Source organism: Aythya marila (genome assembly GCF_965140915.1).
Source record: "Aythya marila genome assembly, chromosome: 3".
NCBI classification, from domain to species: Eukaryota; Metazoa; Chordata; class Aves; order Anseriformes; family Anatidae; genus Aythya; species Aythya marila.
In genome coordinates this window covers 55,309,739-55,323,072 of record NC_139044.1, presented here as the reverse complement: position 1 = coordinate 55,323,072, position 13,334 = coordinate 55,309,739, and the positions used below count along the sequence as shown (strand labels likewise).

Sequence of the window (13,334 nt, the reverse complement as noted above, 5' to 3'; positions counted from 1 at the left end):
GATTTGTTTACGCTGTCACCCATCCTTCTGGACAGGACTGAAGCCTTAGGGTTTCAAAATAAAGCCTCTTGCAAAATCTACTTTTAAATTCAAAACAGCAAGTTTTACCCTACAGTGTCATCATGAGAAGAGGAAGGGAAAAATACCTACTGTCCTTAAAAATACTGTTTCACTGAAAATTGCGTGGCCATCATATTGCATCACTATTCAGAAATGTTAATCTTCTGCTGAGGTGTTTTACGGCCAGTAACAACCCAAAGCCAGTCAAAACAGAATTTGTGTTGTTTCTGTTGTCACCCTGACTGTGGAGTTTCCTCTTTGCAGTTCTTGTAAATTTACCATCACAATACCTACTGCCAGTTTTCCCTCCTTTTCTGGTCCTTTGCTTCATAAAGAGAAGAAATGAATTAAGCAGGCTCAACTGGACAAACTAGCTCTTCCTACAGTACAGGAACAAACCAAGGCAGGAAGAGAAACCAGATGAATTAAAATAACAAAGCTATTAACATGGAGTAGGCTGGATGTCAAGGCATAAGTGATTACAGTTATCTCAAGAGGTGACATTGGACTTTCAAAAGGCAGGAGAAACAAGCTTTTACACTAGCCACCACACAGACCATTACTTCAAAATTCAGGTACCAAATTAACGTGTATTTTTAAAAAGACTGTATCAATTCTCCAATCACTTCTAGCTACGGCTATTTAGATGGAGGATAGCAACAGCGTGAAAGAAACATCTATTTCATGTTGGTGATTCCTTATATTAGTAAGGTTACAAATAATCTTCCCAACTACTGGTCATTCAAATGGCTTGGTGGTTGCTAGATGAAGGCTGGTCTGTCAGCATTAGTCATGCACATTGGCTTTAGACGGTGGAATTGCTTGGGATTTATATCAGAATAACAAAAGATCAAAATTCATTGCTGTCAATGGAGAGTTTTAATGTCCACACGTTTTTGGACCAGGGAAAGTGGGTAAAATGCTGGTCAGTACTACCAGAACTGTAACTTTGACAGTTCATTTAAAACTTGGACAGCAAAACATATAGAAAAATGTAACATTTTTCTGCACATTAATGTCCACCGCTACCAATGAATCTAACAAGAAACTGAACCCCCAACGTATCACACAGCATAGCATTCCCATAGCAATTAAAAACATGCAGGTTGTGACAATAACAACATCTTTATCAGGACAGGTCAGAAGATTGGCACTCCTGGAGCTTGTTCTGATGCAAATATTTGGCTTCCCACAGACCCTGTTGGCTCTCCCCACTGATATAATCCCTAACAGCTGGAAATGGGGCATTTTGGCCTGGGTGTCCTGCCACACACAGCCTGCCGTGGACGATCTGATTCACCTTCCTCATGCCCCGTAGCTCTCCTGCACCAAGCACAACGTACGGACAGCTTTTTTACCAAAAAAAAAAAAAAAAAAAAAAAAAAAAAAAAAAAAACAGCGTTTGAGCCTCACCCCTTTCCTTGGGGGCGCCTGCCCACAGCCCCACAGCCCCCCTCCGCACCACGACGGCAGGCGCAGGTAAGCGCTGCGTGCCAAACCAGGCGCAACCGCGACACCTTCCCCTTTATTTTTCGTTTTATTTTTATTTTTCTGTTTTGTTCGCACTTACTGAGCGCCGCCACGGTGCCGGCCTCCAGCAACAGGCAGTCCCGGCGGCTGCGCGCCTCCAGCAGGGCGCTCGGCCCCGGCTCCTGCTTCCAGAGCAGCCGCAGCCCTTTGCTCAGCGCCATGGGGGCTCGGCACACGGCGGAGAGCTGCCGCTCCCGGGATCGCCCTTCCTTCCCCTCCCCACCCACGGTCCCTCGGAAACTTTCGACAGTCAACTTTGTCCCTCCGGCTGCCGGCAGCTCCTCCTCCTCCTCCCCGGGGACAGGTAGGAGCCGCCGGGGCGGGGAGGACGAGCCGGGCGGAGCGGAGCGGCCGGGCCTGCCCCGCCATGGCGCTGAGGCGCTCCCCGCCCGCCCGTCGCCTCAGAAACGCCCCCTGGCAGCAGGGCTCGGGGGGCCGCAAGGCGCCCTTGTCCCCTTCGGTGTGATTAACCATCAAAAACAGTGCCCCTTCGTGTAAAAATACTCAATTTTTTTTCGTTAGTTTCGCAGGATTCCTGTCACGAATCCACGCCGAGACCGCCGAGGATGAAGTTTGCAGGGCTCAGGGCTTGCGGAGTTCAGCCATGAGGAACAGACCGAGTAGGTTAGGCACACACACATGCAAGGACGTGCGGATGGGAAGCGATCCGATGTGCTTTCCATCAGAAAGAGTAATCCTGTTTATACACGGGTGAAACAAGCGTGATGAGTGAGAGCACACAGCTTGCCCCAAGTCTGGGGGTCTCTGAGGATGTAAGCGTGCAAATTAATCACACACAATTTTAAACAGAAGAGAGACGGCTTTCTTACAGCTGACTTACGGAAAAATCACACTGGGAATCTCTTTACTTGTGAACCCTTTTCATAATGTGCTTACTTTTGATGAAATGCTGAAAGAATCGCTCAAATAACCAGAGCTGCCAAAGACAGCTGCATCATATGATTTTTAAAAGTTGCCCTGGATCATTCACTTCTGTGTTTAAAAACATCAACAAGTCTCTTTTGATGTTTCTTTTGCCCTTGAGGAATGATTCTTCATCATCCTCTAAACTCCATTATGAAAGCAAACCATCACTTTTAGGGCACTGGCGTGTCTCTCTTGCCCATGTTTGTAATTCATTTGCAGTTTTGTTAGTAGTGCTTTTTGCAGCAACTCACAAGAACATATCATTCTCCTAGTTAAGTTAATTTTCTTCACAGAGGCATGTAGAATGCTGTGTTTGGGATTTTTTATGAAGTTGGTGATGATAACATATGAAAACATACGGATGTTTTTGGTTGTTGTAGAGCACTGGTTGCACAGTCAAGGATCTTTTCAGCTTCTCATGCTGCCCTGCCAGCGAGGAGGCTGGGAGTGCACAAAGAGTTTGCTGGAAGGATACACAAGAGGGACAGGGAACCCAGAATAACCAGAGGGATGTCCCACACCATGTGGTGTCATGTTCAACAATAAAAGCTGGGGTAAAGAAGGGGGTGAACATTCAGAGTGATGGTGTTTGTCTTCCCAAGAAACCAGGACATGATGAGCCCTGCTTTCCTGGAGAACTGAACACCTGCCTGTCAACGGAAAGGAGCAAATGAATGCCTTGTTTTTCTTTGCTTGTACACCACAGCTTTTGCTTTACCTAGTGAACTGTCTTTATCTCAAGCCACAAGTTCTCACACTTTTTACCTTTCTCATTGAAGAGAATGAGAAAGGTGGGAGACCACATCCCAGCTGGGGAGAGTGAGAGAGCAGCTGGGTGGTGCTTAGCTGCCTGCTGCGGTTAAACCACAACAACACATAATTAAGGATTATTAATAAAAAAGCATACTGTCAGAGTTGTTGAACAAAATACTGGAAGTGAAAGAACTGGTGCACCTTGGATAATACTGCTTTCAGTACCTCAATTGTATGTGAGGAAATGAAGATGTGAGAGGAAAACTCAGATGAAGGTGGAAAAATGGACCCCCTTAGCAGCATGAGTGACAAAGCTCATTAACAGAATCCTTTTTAACCTGCTATGATCAGACCTTTTTGGAGGGTTCTGGGTACAAACATCCAAAGTACAGAAAGATGTGTTTTTAAAGGAGTGATGCCACAATTACTGAAAAAGCAGTAAGTCAGTTAATTAGGTATCTCACAGGTCAGTTGCCTTAGAAACATCACAGAATGGCTGAGGGTGGAAGGGACCTCTGGTGGCCACCTAATCCAACGCCCCTGTTCAAGCGGGGTCACCAAGAGCAGGTTGCCTAGAACCATGTCTTTTTTTTTTGAAGACCTCCAAGGACAATGAGGGGCTTGATTGATATACAAAGGGGGCATGCAAAGGTTTTCTTTGCTGTGTTTTATGGCAGACAAAATCTTTTCATCTAACCAAACCAACCGTCATTCAACACAAAAATCCATATTTATGTGAAAATATTGAGATTAATGGCTCACCATTTAGCTGATGTTTGGAGCTGAGCTGTCTTTTGCCATGGAGCTTTTGTATGTGACTAACATAGAAACTGATTAATTCCTGAGCTGAGGAGTCCCCCAGGTGAAATCATTCTCTTTCCCAGAACAGCTGTTTTCACATGGGCCATAAACCTTTATCAACTCCTTGGCATTTTTTTCATTTCATCTTCCTTTCTTAGTGAACTTTTTCTTTCCTTTAATCATTTGCTCAGATAGTTTCATCACATCAGTTTCTTTGACCCTCTTCACATTCTCATCTTTTTTTTTTTTTAATCACTTTTCTAACTCTGAGCATCCACACATATTTTGCATCATTATCTGTCTGAATGTTCTCATAGACGATTGCCTCTCAGTATTTACCTGATGTCTCTGCTGCCTCTAGCTGACAGAAGGAACAGGTCAGTGGGCTAACTCAGCTGTTCTGCATGCAGGGAAAAGCAGGAGTGTTTGAAGAGTGGATTATCTCTTGACAGCAGTAACACTCCTTTGCTTTCCTGTTTTCCTTCCAACTCCATTTGCAAGTCCTGTATATGCAGGAGAGGGAGGGAAATCCTTCTATCTATCTCCCTATCAGGCAGGGAGGAATTTTTAAGATCTCTTGTTTGCTGACCGCAGTTATGTGAAAGGCAATTCAAACAAAATTGCAGCACTGATATGTTAGAAGGCTAGCCTCTGTGGTAGGATAGTGTTCGGCTGATAAAGTTTGCTTCCTGTTAACTCACCTGTGGCAAAGTGTGTTGAATATAATATATTCACTGTATTTATACAGATTTTTAAGCCCAGTTCTTTGCTGTAATTAGAAATTCAGATGTTACCCCAGCTGCTATGGACAGCTGTGATTTCTGAACACTCCTATTTTCTTCTAAGTCATTACTCATTTCGCTCTTATTTTCAGTCCCTTCACCTCCCCAGCAACTTGTTTACCTCTGAAACATGCTATGCATTTAATGACTTCCACTCCTAGGTCCTTATGGAAATGAATGTTTACGAGGCCTGGATAACCACCTTAATGACAAGGAGTGCTGCGTGCTGGTTAGCTGGTGGCTTTGAACATCGGTCCAGAGACACGGATCACGTACGTTGGTCAGAAGAGCACAGAAGGGGAACAGCAGAGGTGTTAAAAATCAGAGTGGGGCAGAACCAGGGAGAGCTGGCTGTGTTATGCCCGGCTGTCTGCTAGGGTGCCTGGAAGAGCCGTGTGAGCTCCATATTTTAGGCTTTGGGGCACGGAACAGATGAATGTCCATGAACCCATTTGTTTTTATGAGCTATTGAGTGATCTATGCAAACAGGGGGACTCTTGTGCAAAAAATGCTGAAATACAGTAGAAACCAACAAAAATCAGTGTGGAAAAAGAAGCAATGGTAATTCTTTTTAAAGCTCTGAAACCAAATATCAGAGATTATTTGTGAGGGCATTTCCTGGAGATTTACAGCCACCTGACATGTGGTCACAAATGGCCTTAGTGGTCACAAATTCCTCAGGAAATGTGTGCGCCTGCAAGGTCATGGAAAATATTTTGGGTTTTGCCTTTTTCCGAGAAACTTGTGACTACACAGAGCAAAGAAGAAATAGGGGAAATATCTCAGCCTAGCCTTTCCTGCATGACATTGAAAACAATAAGTTAGCATTGCTAGTATGCAAAGCCTTTTATTGTTTTCACATTTTCTGGTTGATATTGGAGTGAGTTATTTGAAGCTGAATTTGCCACAGAGAAGAATTTGGAGGCTGAAGCGCTCCAGTGTTGCTCTGAATGTAGCTGTGGGTTTTTCTTGTCACCTCTTACGTTCCCAGTGAAATTGAGGGAAGAGGTTTCTATTCTCGTTGGTTACGCTTGTCTTGCCTGTGTAAAGAACTTTGTGTGCAAAGACAGCTGGTACTTTGTTACAGAAACAGTTTGATGTGCTTGGAGCTAGGTCACTGTTTCTCAGCAAAGTCAACAACATCTCCTTTAAAATAACTCTGGGGAGTGTAGGAAGCACACGCGATAAATTAGCATGCTTTATTTGTCTGTTTAGAAGCTGACAAGGAACATTTGACCTTGCCAGGAGCGTAAGAGGAGTGATGCAGAGACACTTTCTGCACCTAAGACAGCAGCAGTATTTTCCACATGCCACTCGTTTACAGCCTTTCCCAATGAGGATCCCTTACTCCTCGCCCCTGCAGTCTGTGATCCTTACAGCAGGAAAAAGAAACTTAATACTAATATTTTTGTATCGGTGTTACCCTTTAAGCAATTATTTGGAAGGGAGAGGGGTGGGTTAATAAAGCAGACCTGCTCTTCCAGTTCAGCAGAACACTTAAACATATGCCTAGCTTTAACTAGGTGAGTAGGCTAAATCTCACAGCACCTTTCTTGGGTGAGACTCGCCAAGTGAACAAACATCGCGGGTTCAGCTGCTGAAGGTGGTGGACTGGGAGCCAACTGGCTTTAGACTCAGCCTCCCCGGCCGCAGGCTGTCCTGGATGGGCAGAAGGCTGGGCTGTGAATTCAGGCTTTAAACTTGTACCAGCAGTGGCCGAGGGATGCTCTGGTGGAGTGCTGACCCTTTTGTAGATGCTGCTAATGAAAAAGCTGTGCGTGAAGTGTTGGTGGGAGGTCAGAGGAATTTCTCACCCCCTCTTCCACTTGCAGTTTCACTGTGTGCACTAAGCCAGAGCTCTATCTAGCGCGGCAGGCGCTGCATTCGCACAGACCAGCCTTTTCCTAAGGCACTATTTTCAGTAACAGCAGCTGTTTTAAAGCTTAACGTTCTTCATCCCAAAACTATGTGCAGATGAGCAGCATTAGGCAGGCAGCATTTTTCAGGCGGTAATAGTGACCAGACACCCAGATAGAAATGTTGTTCTTTCTTCCAGACTGACATGCTTGTGATTAGTTGTAGGTACTCCTCTCTCATGTTCAAAGGACTAGGAAGCCACAAAGTTTTCCACAGCTTCTTGCCTAGACTTCTGGAACTCCTTATAGGAAAACCAAGATGCTTGGTAAAAGAGAAAGTTTGGATTTAAAGTGAACTGCTCAATATCTACACGGACAGAGATGTCACATGTAACTTGGCACTTTTTTTCTGGTGAGCAAAAGGTCTTTTTTTATCTTCTGACAAATTGTACACACTTCTGTTGAACGTGAACAGCGATAGCGGATTTGTGATTACCCATATCAAGGTGTATAGTTGTGATAAGGCATAAGAGGCCCTCCTCTTGTCCGTCAGCCAACTATGAAGAAAATTTCAGAAAGATGCAATCGCAGACTGCCTGGTGTGGCATTTCTCTAGTATACGGCACATACTGGTGTTACGGAGTACAGGAGGAGACAAAATGCTGGCCCAATGCAGCAAAGTCATGCCTAAATTCAATCCTAAATAAGAATTGAGCTGTTCTATTCATTCTCCATATTTGTAAGAAGGAAGAGTAGAGATTTCCTGGTGGTTTAAAATCCGTGATTTTCACTGTCTGTTGAGGTGTTACAGCTAGCCAGACAAGCAGGTGAATACAAGGGTAGAAAAGGCACAGATATAACTAGAAGCTGACTATGATACAGAAGATTAATGTACATGTAAATAATTAAAAAGAGCAGAAAACAAGCTTGTATATTATTTTTTTTAGACTAACCAAGTCATACCAAATTGGAAAAGTTGAGGAGAAAATAAAGCCAGTCAAGTCACAGCAGGGTTTCATATACGCAGGGATGATTTTCATGGCACAGCATGTGATTTCTTGAGAAAATGTTAGCTTCTGCTCTCTTTCACTGAGATTCATGTGTAAATGAATAACGTTAACACAAGAATCTTCCATGAGTTGTTCCATCGGGCAATGCACAGGCTGCACATCAGAAAAGAGGAGTATAAAGAGCAGATGGGTCCTCCGATGAGGTACTTAAAAACAAGGGTTGGGAAGAGAGGGCAAGGGCAACGGAGCTTCCATGCTCAATATGTGATTCTAATTAGCGTTAATTTATTTAAAGCTTATTTGCAGTCTGCCCTCAGTGCAATTGGACATTTGAGGGAGCACATATTCGAAGAATTTCAATGTATAAGCATTAGCAGGAGTTGCTCGAACACTTGTGAGGATAATGGAGTACTTTAACTGCATTTATTTTCACTGCTTACTAGTTACATTTGTAGCATTTTCCAATAGGACAAAAAATTCAGATTTGCTCAAATATTTAGGAAAAAAAAGGGGTGGGGAGGGAGGAGAAGAGAATGGTCTGTTTGGAGAGCACCGCTTTTATGCGATCAAATCGTGACATCAGTAGGTTTTTAGAAGCTAAGCACTTACCTTGTGAGACATGGATTTGTACCAAGAGTGCAGGAGCTCGCTGCTTTCCAAAAGAATTAGTAACCCACTTCAAAGAACGCAAGGCAGAAAAGTGTACCGCTGTCATTTGACTCATACTTCCTCTTGTGTGGATGAATATATTATCAGCACTTTTACTTCTTCTGTGCTTTTCTTCAGAAAGGTCTCCGAGGTCTTTCTTTAAAACTCCTTTAACAGAGCATGTGGCAGCAGTGATCTGTGCCAGGAGCATGGCAGAACTCAACCGTACACAACAGTACCACCACCCTGCAACCACTGACAAAAGGAGCCTCCTATCTCTGTGATTAGGGTAATTTTTCCCAAATCTTACATATAATCCAGAAACCCAATTCTCATACCTAAGGTTGATGGGAAACATTCCTTACGTGCAAGGTTCAGGAGTTTTTTTGCTGCTTATTCCTTATAATACAGGATTTCTAGACAGTCTCTTTGATAATGGACCCGGATCTGATTGTATACCAGATATTAGCCACACAGAAAAATGCCATGTATTCGGTCACCCTCGCAAAACAACCCAAACTGTCCTGTGCATGCAGCTTCTCTCTCCTATCATCACATTGTGTAAACGTTTTTTTTCCATTTTAGTTGTTTCCAGTACAACATACGTGGTGCTTTTAAGTTCAAGTTTAGCCTGTTCCTCTCATTTCATTCTATAAACAGATGCTGTGTGGTATTTATGCCTCATGATTTAGAGAGCCCTGCCCATTCATTTTCTGATTTGGGATGAGTTTCAGACCAGAGAGTTAGGGGAGCAAGAGGCAGCGTAATAACACATTAATGTGAAGGAAGGAGAACATTTTCATTTACCTGAAAGACTACTTTTTTTTTTTTTTTTTTTTTTTCCCCCAAATATTTTCTGTAAATTTCTATAAGGCTTGTAAAAATGGCGTTGGGCAATAAATCTCAAGTGTTCCTCTTCTTGTCAGCAGCTGTATGACAAACTGATTTAGACTGAGGAGTCTGAAGTGACAGTGAACGTGAACCAGCTCAAACCAGCAACCTCAATGGGGTTCCTCAGTACAACACCAACTGTAAACTGGAGAAGTGCTAGGCTGTGTAGGAGAAGGAGCAATCTGGATAAGGAGCCGAGATACTTCACAGCCCTGCAGTTTATTTGCATCTACATGGTGAGTGCAGAGTGAGTAGCATTGCTTTTCCTCAAAGGGAAGGAGTTTTTCAGGAAGAGCTGCTGCTTCTGTCAGCACTGCTGTGAAGGGGGGCCTGGCTAAATAGCACAGAGTGTGTGAGTGAGGGGAACAGACCAGAAGAGAGAAGTGCTGAGGAAATACCATGGTTTAGAGTTATTTGAACCACTGTTTTGGTATTCTGTATTACTCCTAACGCACCAGTTAAATCCATGGACTGTGGTACAAGTGAGCAGAGAGGCTTTCATTTGGCTTGCTTGTCAGTATTTGTTTTTGACAATGTGAGCTGTTTGTTTAGGTGTCCCGTTCTGCTCCAGTAAAAAAGATTTTGCATTGCTTTTGTAGAAAGATTTGCTTGTCCTTTTAACCCTTGCCATGGCTGCTGTTAACATACAAAGCGTAAGGGGAGTTTGAGGTTGTCTAAAGATGATCCATTCCTACCCCAGAGTGCACAAGGCCTGGATTGCACTGTCTGTAGTCCTCCTGCAATCCCTGCTGGTGTGAGGACTGCTCACAGCACATGTGGCAGAAGTGTTTACCCCACATAGGTGGGTAGGCTAGTCTTGAGCTCCCTGACCCTGCTGATTAAAAGCTGCAGGAATTACAGCTAAACTTATTTCAAGGCTGTTATCCTGCTTTTACTCCAGGGAATGGGGCTTAGAAATTGCAGGGCAGAAGGGGGGTGAGAAACCATTGTTCCCTGAGATCTGCACTCTGTTCCCAGGTTAGTTGCTGGCTTTTGGTCCCAAAAAGCCAAAAAGTTCAGGACTTCCGAATACCCTGTGTGGGAAGGGGTGAGCACAGCACCTGGGCAGGCCAGAATAATCCCAGCAGCATGATTAGAGCAAGGGGGAGTGGAAAGGGGACTCGTGAGTGTGGCTGGAAAAGCTTCCCACTCCTTCCACTGCCATTACCCTTACTCTTTGTCACTAGTCCTCCCTTCTCCCTGCTTTGTGCTCTGCTGCTTTCTGTCCAGTTGCTCCTCTGGTCTTTACTTTCTGTTATTAGTGACACAGGGAGAGCAGCATCTTGGCCATCCCTGCGATTGCTGCCTGTGGTTTTTAAAAAGAACAACAGCTTCCATGTGCTTTTCTTTCAGAGTAGCTTTCTCTGCATATTTTGGTAGGAGTTCAGCTGAATTCTCTCTTTACTCCTTCCAGAAATTGGAAATAAACTTCGTCTGAGCCTGGAGATTTACTGCAAACGACACAGAAGGGCCAGGACTGGTGCAGAGCTTTTCCACATGGAAAGACTGAGGCAGATAGCTCATAGGGCGCCCGAATAAAAGCAGAGATGCTCTGTGAGCCTAAAATGCCTCCTAAATGAGAAGGTAACTAAAGCTTGGTTCAGTCCTGGCAGCTGCTCCTCAGAAGGCTGACCTGGCCAGCAGCCACCTCGCACAGCCGCTGTTGCAGGGCGCAGAGCACAGCCCAAAGGCTTTGGAGGATCTTTGGCTGCACGTGGGGCAGCTCAGGTGCCTCTGCGTCCTGGGGCTGAGGGGAAGCAGACAGAGGTGACACATGTCCGCCTTGGCTTTCCCCATGCCAGAGAAAGGTTTATTACTAATCACTTATATTACAGACACTAACACCAGATAATTACAAAATGAATGCAGTAGCTCATTCAAAGAGGAGGGGTGCCAGACAGCACCTACAAGCACAGCTTTTCTGAACTCTTCTGGGAACTGTTCTTGACCCTCGATCCCCTCTGAAACCAGTGCAGCCCTTGCAGGTTGCCCTTTTCTCATGCTGGATTTGCACCACGTTAGAATAGCAGCCACACAGCCCTGCTGGAGGTTTACTTTGCACCATAGCATTCTTTATCTTTAGCTAGCAACTTCCTCTTACCGAGTGTGGATTTGGTTTACGCTTTTTTTTTTTTTTTTTTTTTTAAATCCCCTTCTCTTCTCCTTTCTGCCAAGAGTGAAGGCTGTGTTTATAAGCAGCAGCTAGCCTGGCACTAGTTCTTACTAGAAAAGTTTACCTATTGCCAAGTAAACATAAGTACATTCAAGCTGGGGAAGAAGCTTTCTATGCCTACCTTCTTCCCAAAGGTTTGCTTCAGATAAAAAAGTCCTTGCTGTACGTTTGGTAGGTGCATTTGGGGAACAGCCAGGAAAGTGTCGCTATTTAAACAGGGAAGACAAACGCAGAGCTTCCTTCCTTCTCAGCTTTCTTCATAGGCATGATGAATCCTGAGCGATGCAGTCCTGTGGAGCAGGATCAGAGGGAACCTCCTGGGGCAGGGTCAAACTCCACAGCTCCCCCCAACAGCAAGAGCAAGTTGTGTGGTTTGTATTTTGCTATTACAGTGCATCAGATGCTATATTTAACTTCTTACTTCTCTTCCAGCTGTTTAGTTTTTAAACAAAATCTGAGCTTAGAAATACTAGTCAGCTGCTCACAAATGAATCATCAGTTAGAAAGCTGTCACTGACCCCCGTACAGCCCTCACTTCTGAGGTGCCTTCCTCTTTGGCAATAGTTTAACTTGGTGAATCATTGAGTTATTGGATGCACCAAATTTGATGAGACCCTGGGTCTGGCTTGGAAAGAATTTCATTAAAAATAGTAAAATAGATGAACAGAGGATAAACAGGGGGTCTTGTTCTGGGCTTCTGAAGATCTGTGCTTCCAGCATGTCATTAGAAATTATAGTGGCAGCTAAGAAAGAAGTGGGTGGGGAGAGGAGGATTCTCGTATAAACATTTCAAGGGGCTTTGAGAACTGCCAGTAAATATTTCAGGTTCCTACAGTTGTAACTTTGGGTATTATGATAAGGAACCTTAAGCCTAACCAAAGCCCTCAAGACAGCCCCACAGAATGGTGAGAACGTGCTAACAATGACATCTTTCTGCCCTATGAGACACAGGATCTCAGCGATGTTAGCAAAGTGAATCTAGTGCAATTTACATTAGGCATGCAAGAAATTTTCACAAGTCCAGAAAGGGCTAGATGCACAGACAATGCACAAGGATCACATGGGAGCAGGGAGGTACTCTTCCCCAAAAAAAGGATTAAGCAAAGAGGAACCAGAACGAAGGGATGCATTTTACTTACCTTTTTCAGCTCATAGATAGTTCACCTCTTCTTAATTCTATCTAGATTTACAAACATTACAAAGAGTTTGTGATTTGTTGAGCTAGGCTTGAAACAGAAATATTTTAATCATAAATCATTTTAACCTGATTATTTTCCTAGGGTAATTCATAGTCCTAGGAGACCTTTATTGCTCTCTACAACTACCTGAAATTGTCGGCCACTTTTTGCAGATACCCAGTGGTAGCACTAGAGGGAATGGCCTCAAGTTGTGCCAGGGGAGGTTCAGGTTGGAAATTAGAAGACATTTCCTCTCAGAAAGAGCAGTCAGGCACTGGGATGGGTTGCCCAGGGAGGTGGTGGAATCACCGTCCCTGGGGGTGTTCAAGGAAAGGTTGGACGTGGTGCTTGGGGACATGGGTTAGTGGGTGACATTGGTGGTAGGGGGATGGCTGGACCAGATGATCTTGGAGGTCTTTTCCAACCTTAATGACTCTATGATTCTAAGATGCCACCACTCTATTATACAAAGGGCTATAGAGTGCAACACTGAGTACCTTAACTGCCCTTGAGTACCTTAAGTAACCTAGTTATCTTGATGTCATCACAAATCTGAAAGCCTGATACTTAACTTCTGCATGAGAAGTACCATTGTGTTTAACATCCCGTTTCATCCACAAATGTAACAATTTTTTTGAACAGACTGATCTTCTACTATAATTGATTACAAATGAAAGGCTACCCCCTCAACTTATAAAGGTCCCCTTTTCAGTCCTTCTATCCTC

General features: G+C 44.1%; 1 protein-coding gene across 1 annotated transcript in view; it reads right to left on the bottom strand.

Annotated features, from left to right (window-relative positions):
• Positions 1–1,927, bottom strand: part of SYNJ2 (synaptojanin 2) — a 62,574-nt gene extending 60,647 nt beyond the window's left edge. The window contains exon 1 of the mRNA XM_082755574.1: positions 1,631–1,927. Coding sequence (XP_082611700.1) covers positions 1,631–1,751 — 121 coding nt within the window. The 5' untranslated portion in view covers positions 1,752–1,927. The remainder of the gene's footprint in view (positions 1–1,630) is intronic.
• Between the last annotated feature and the right edge of the window lie 11,407 nt (positions 1,928–13,334).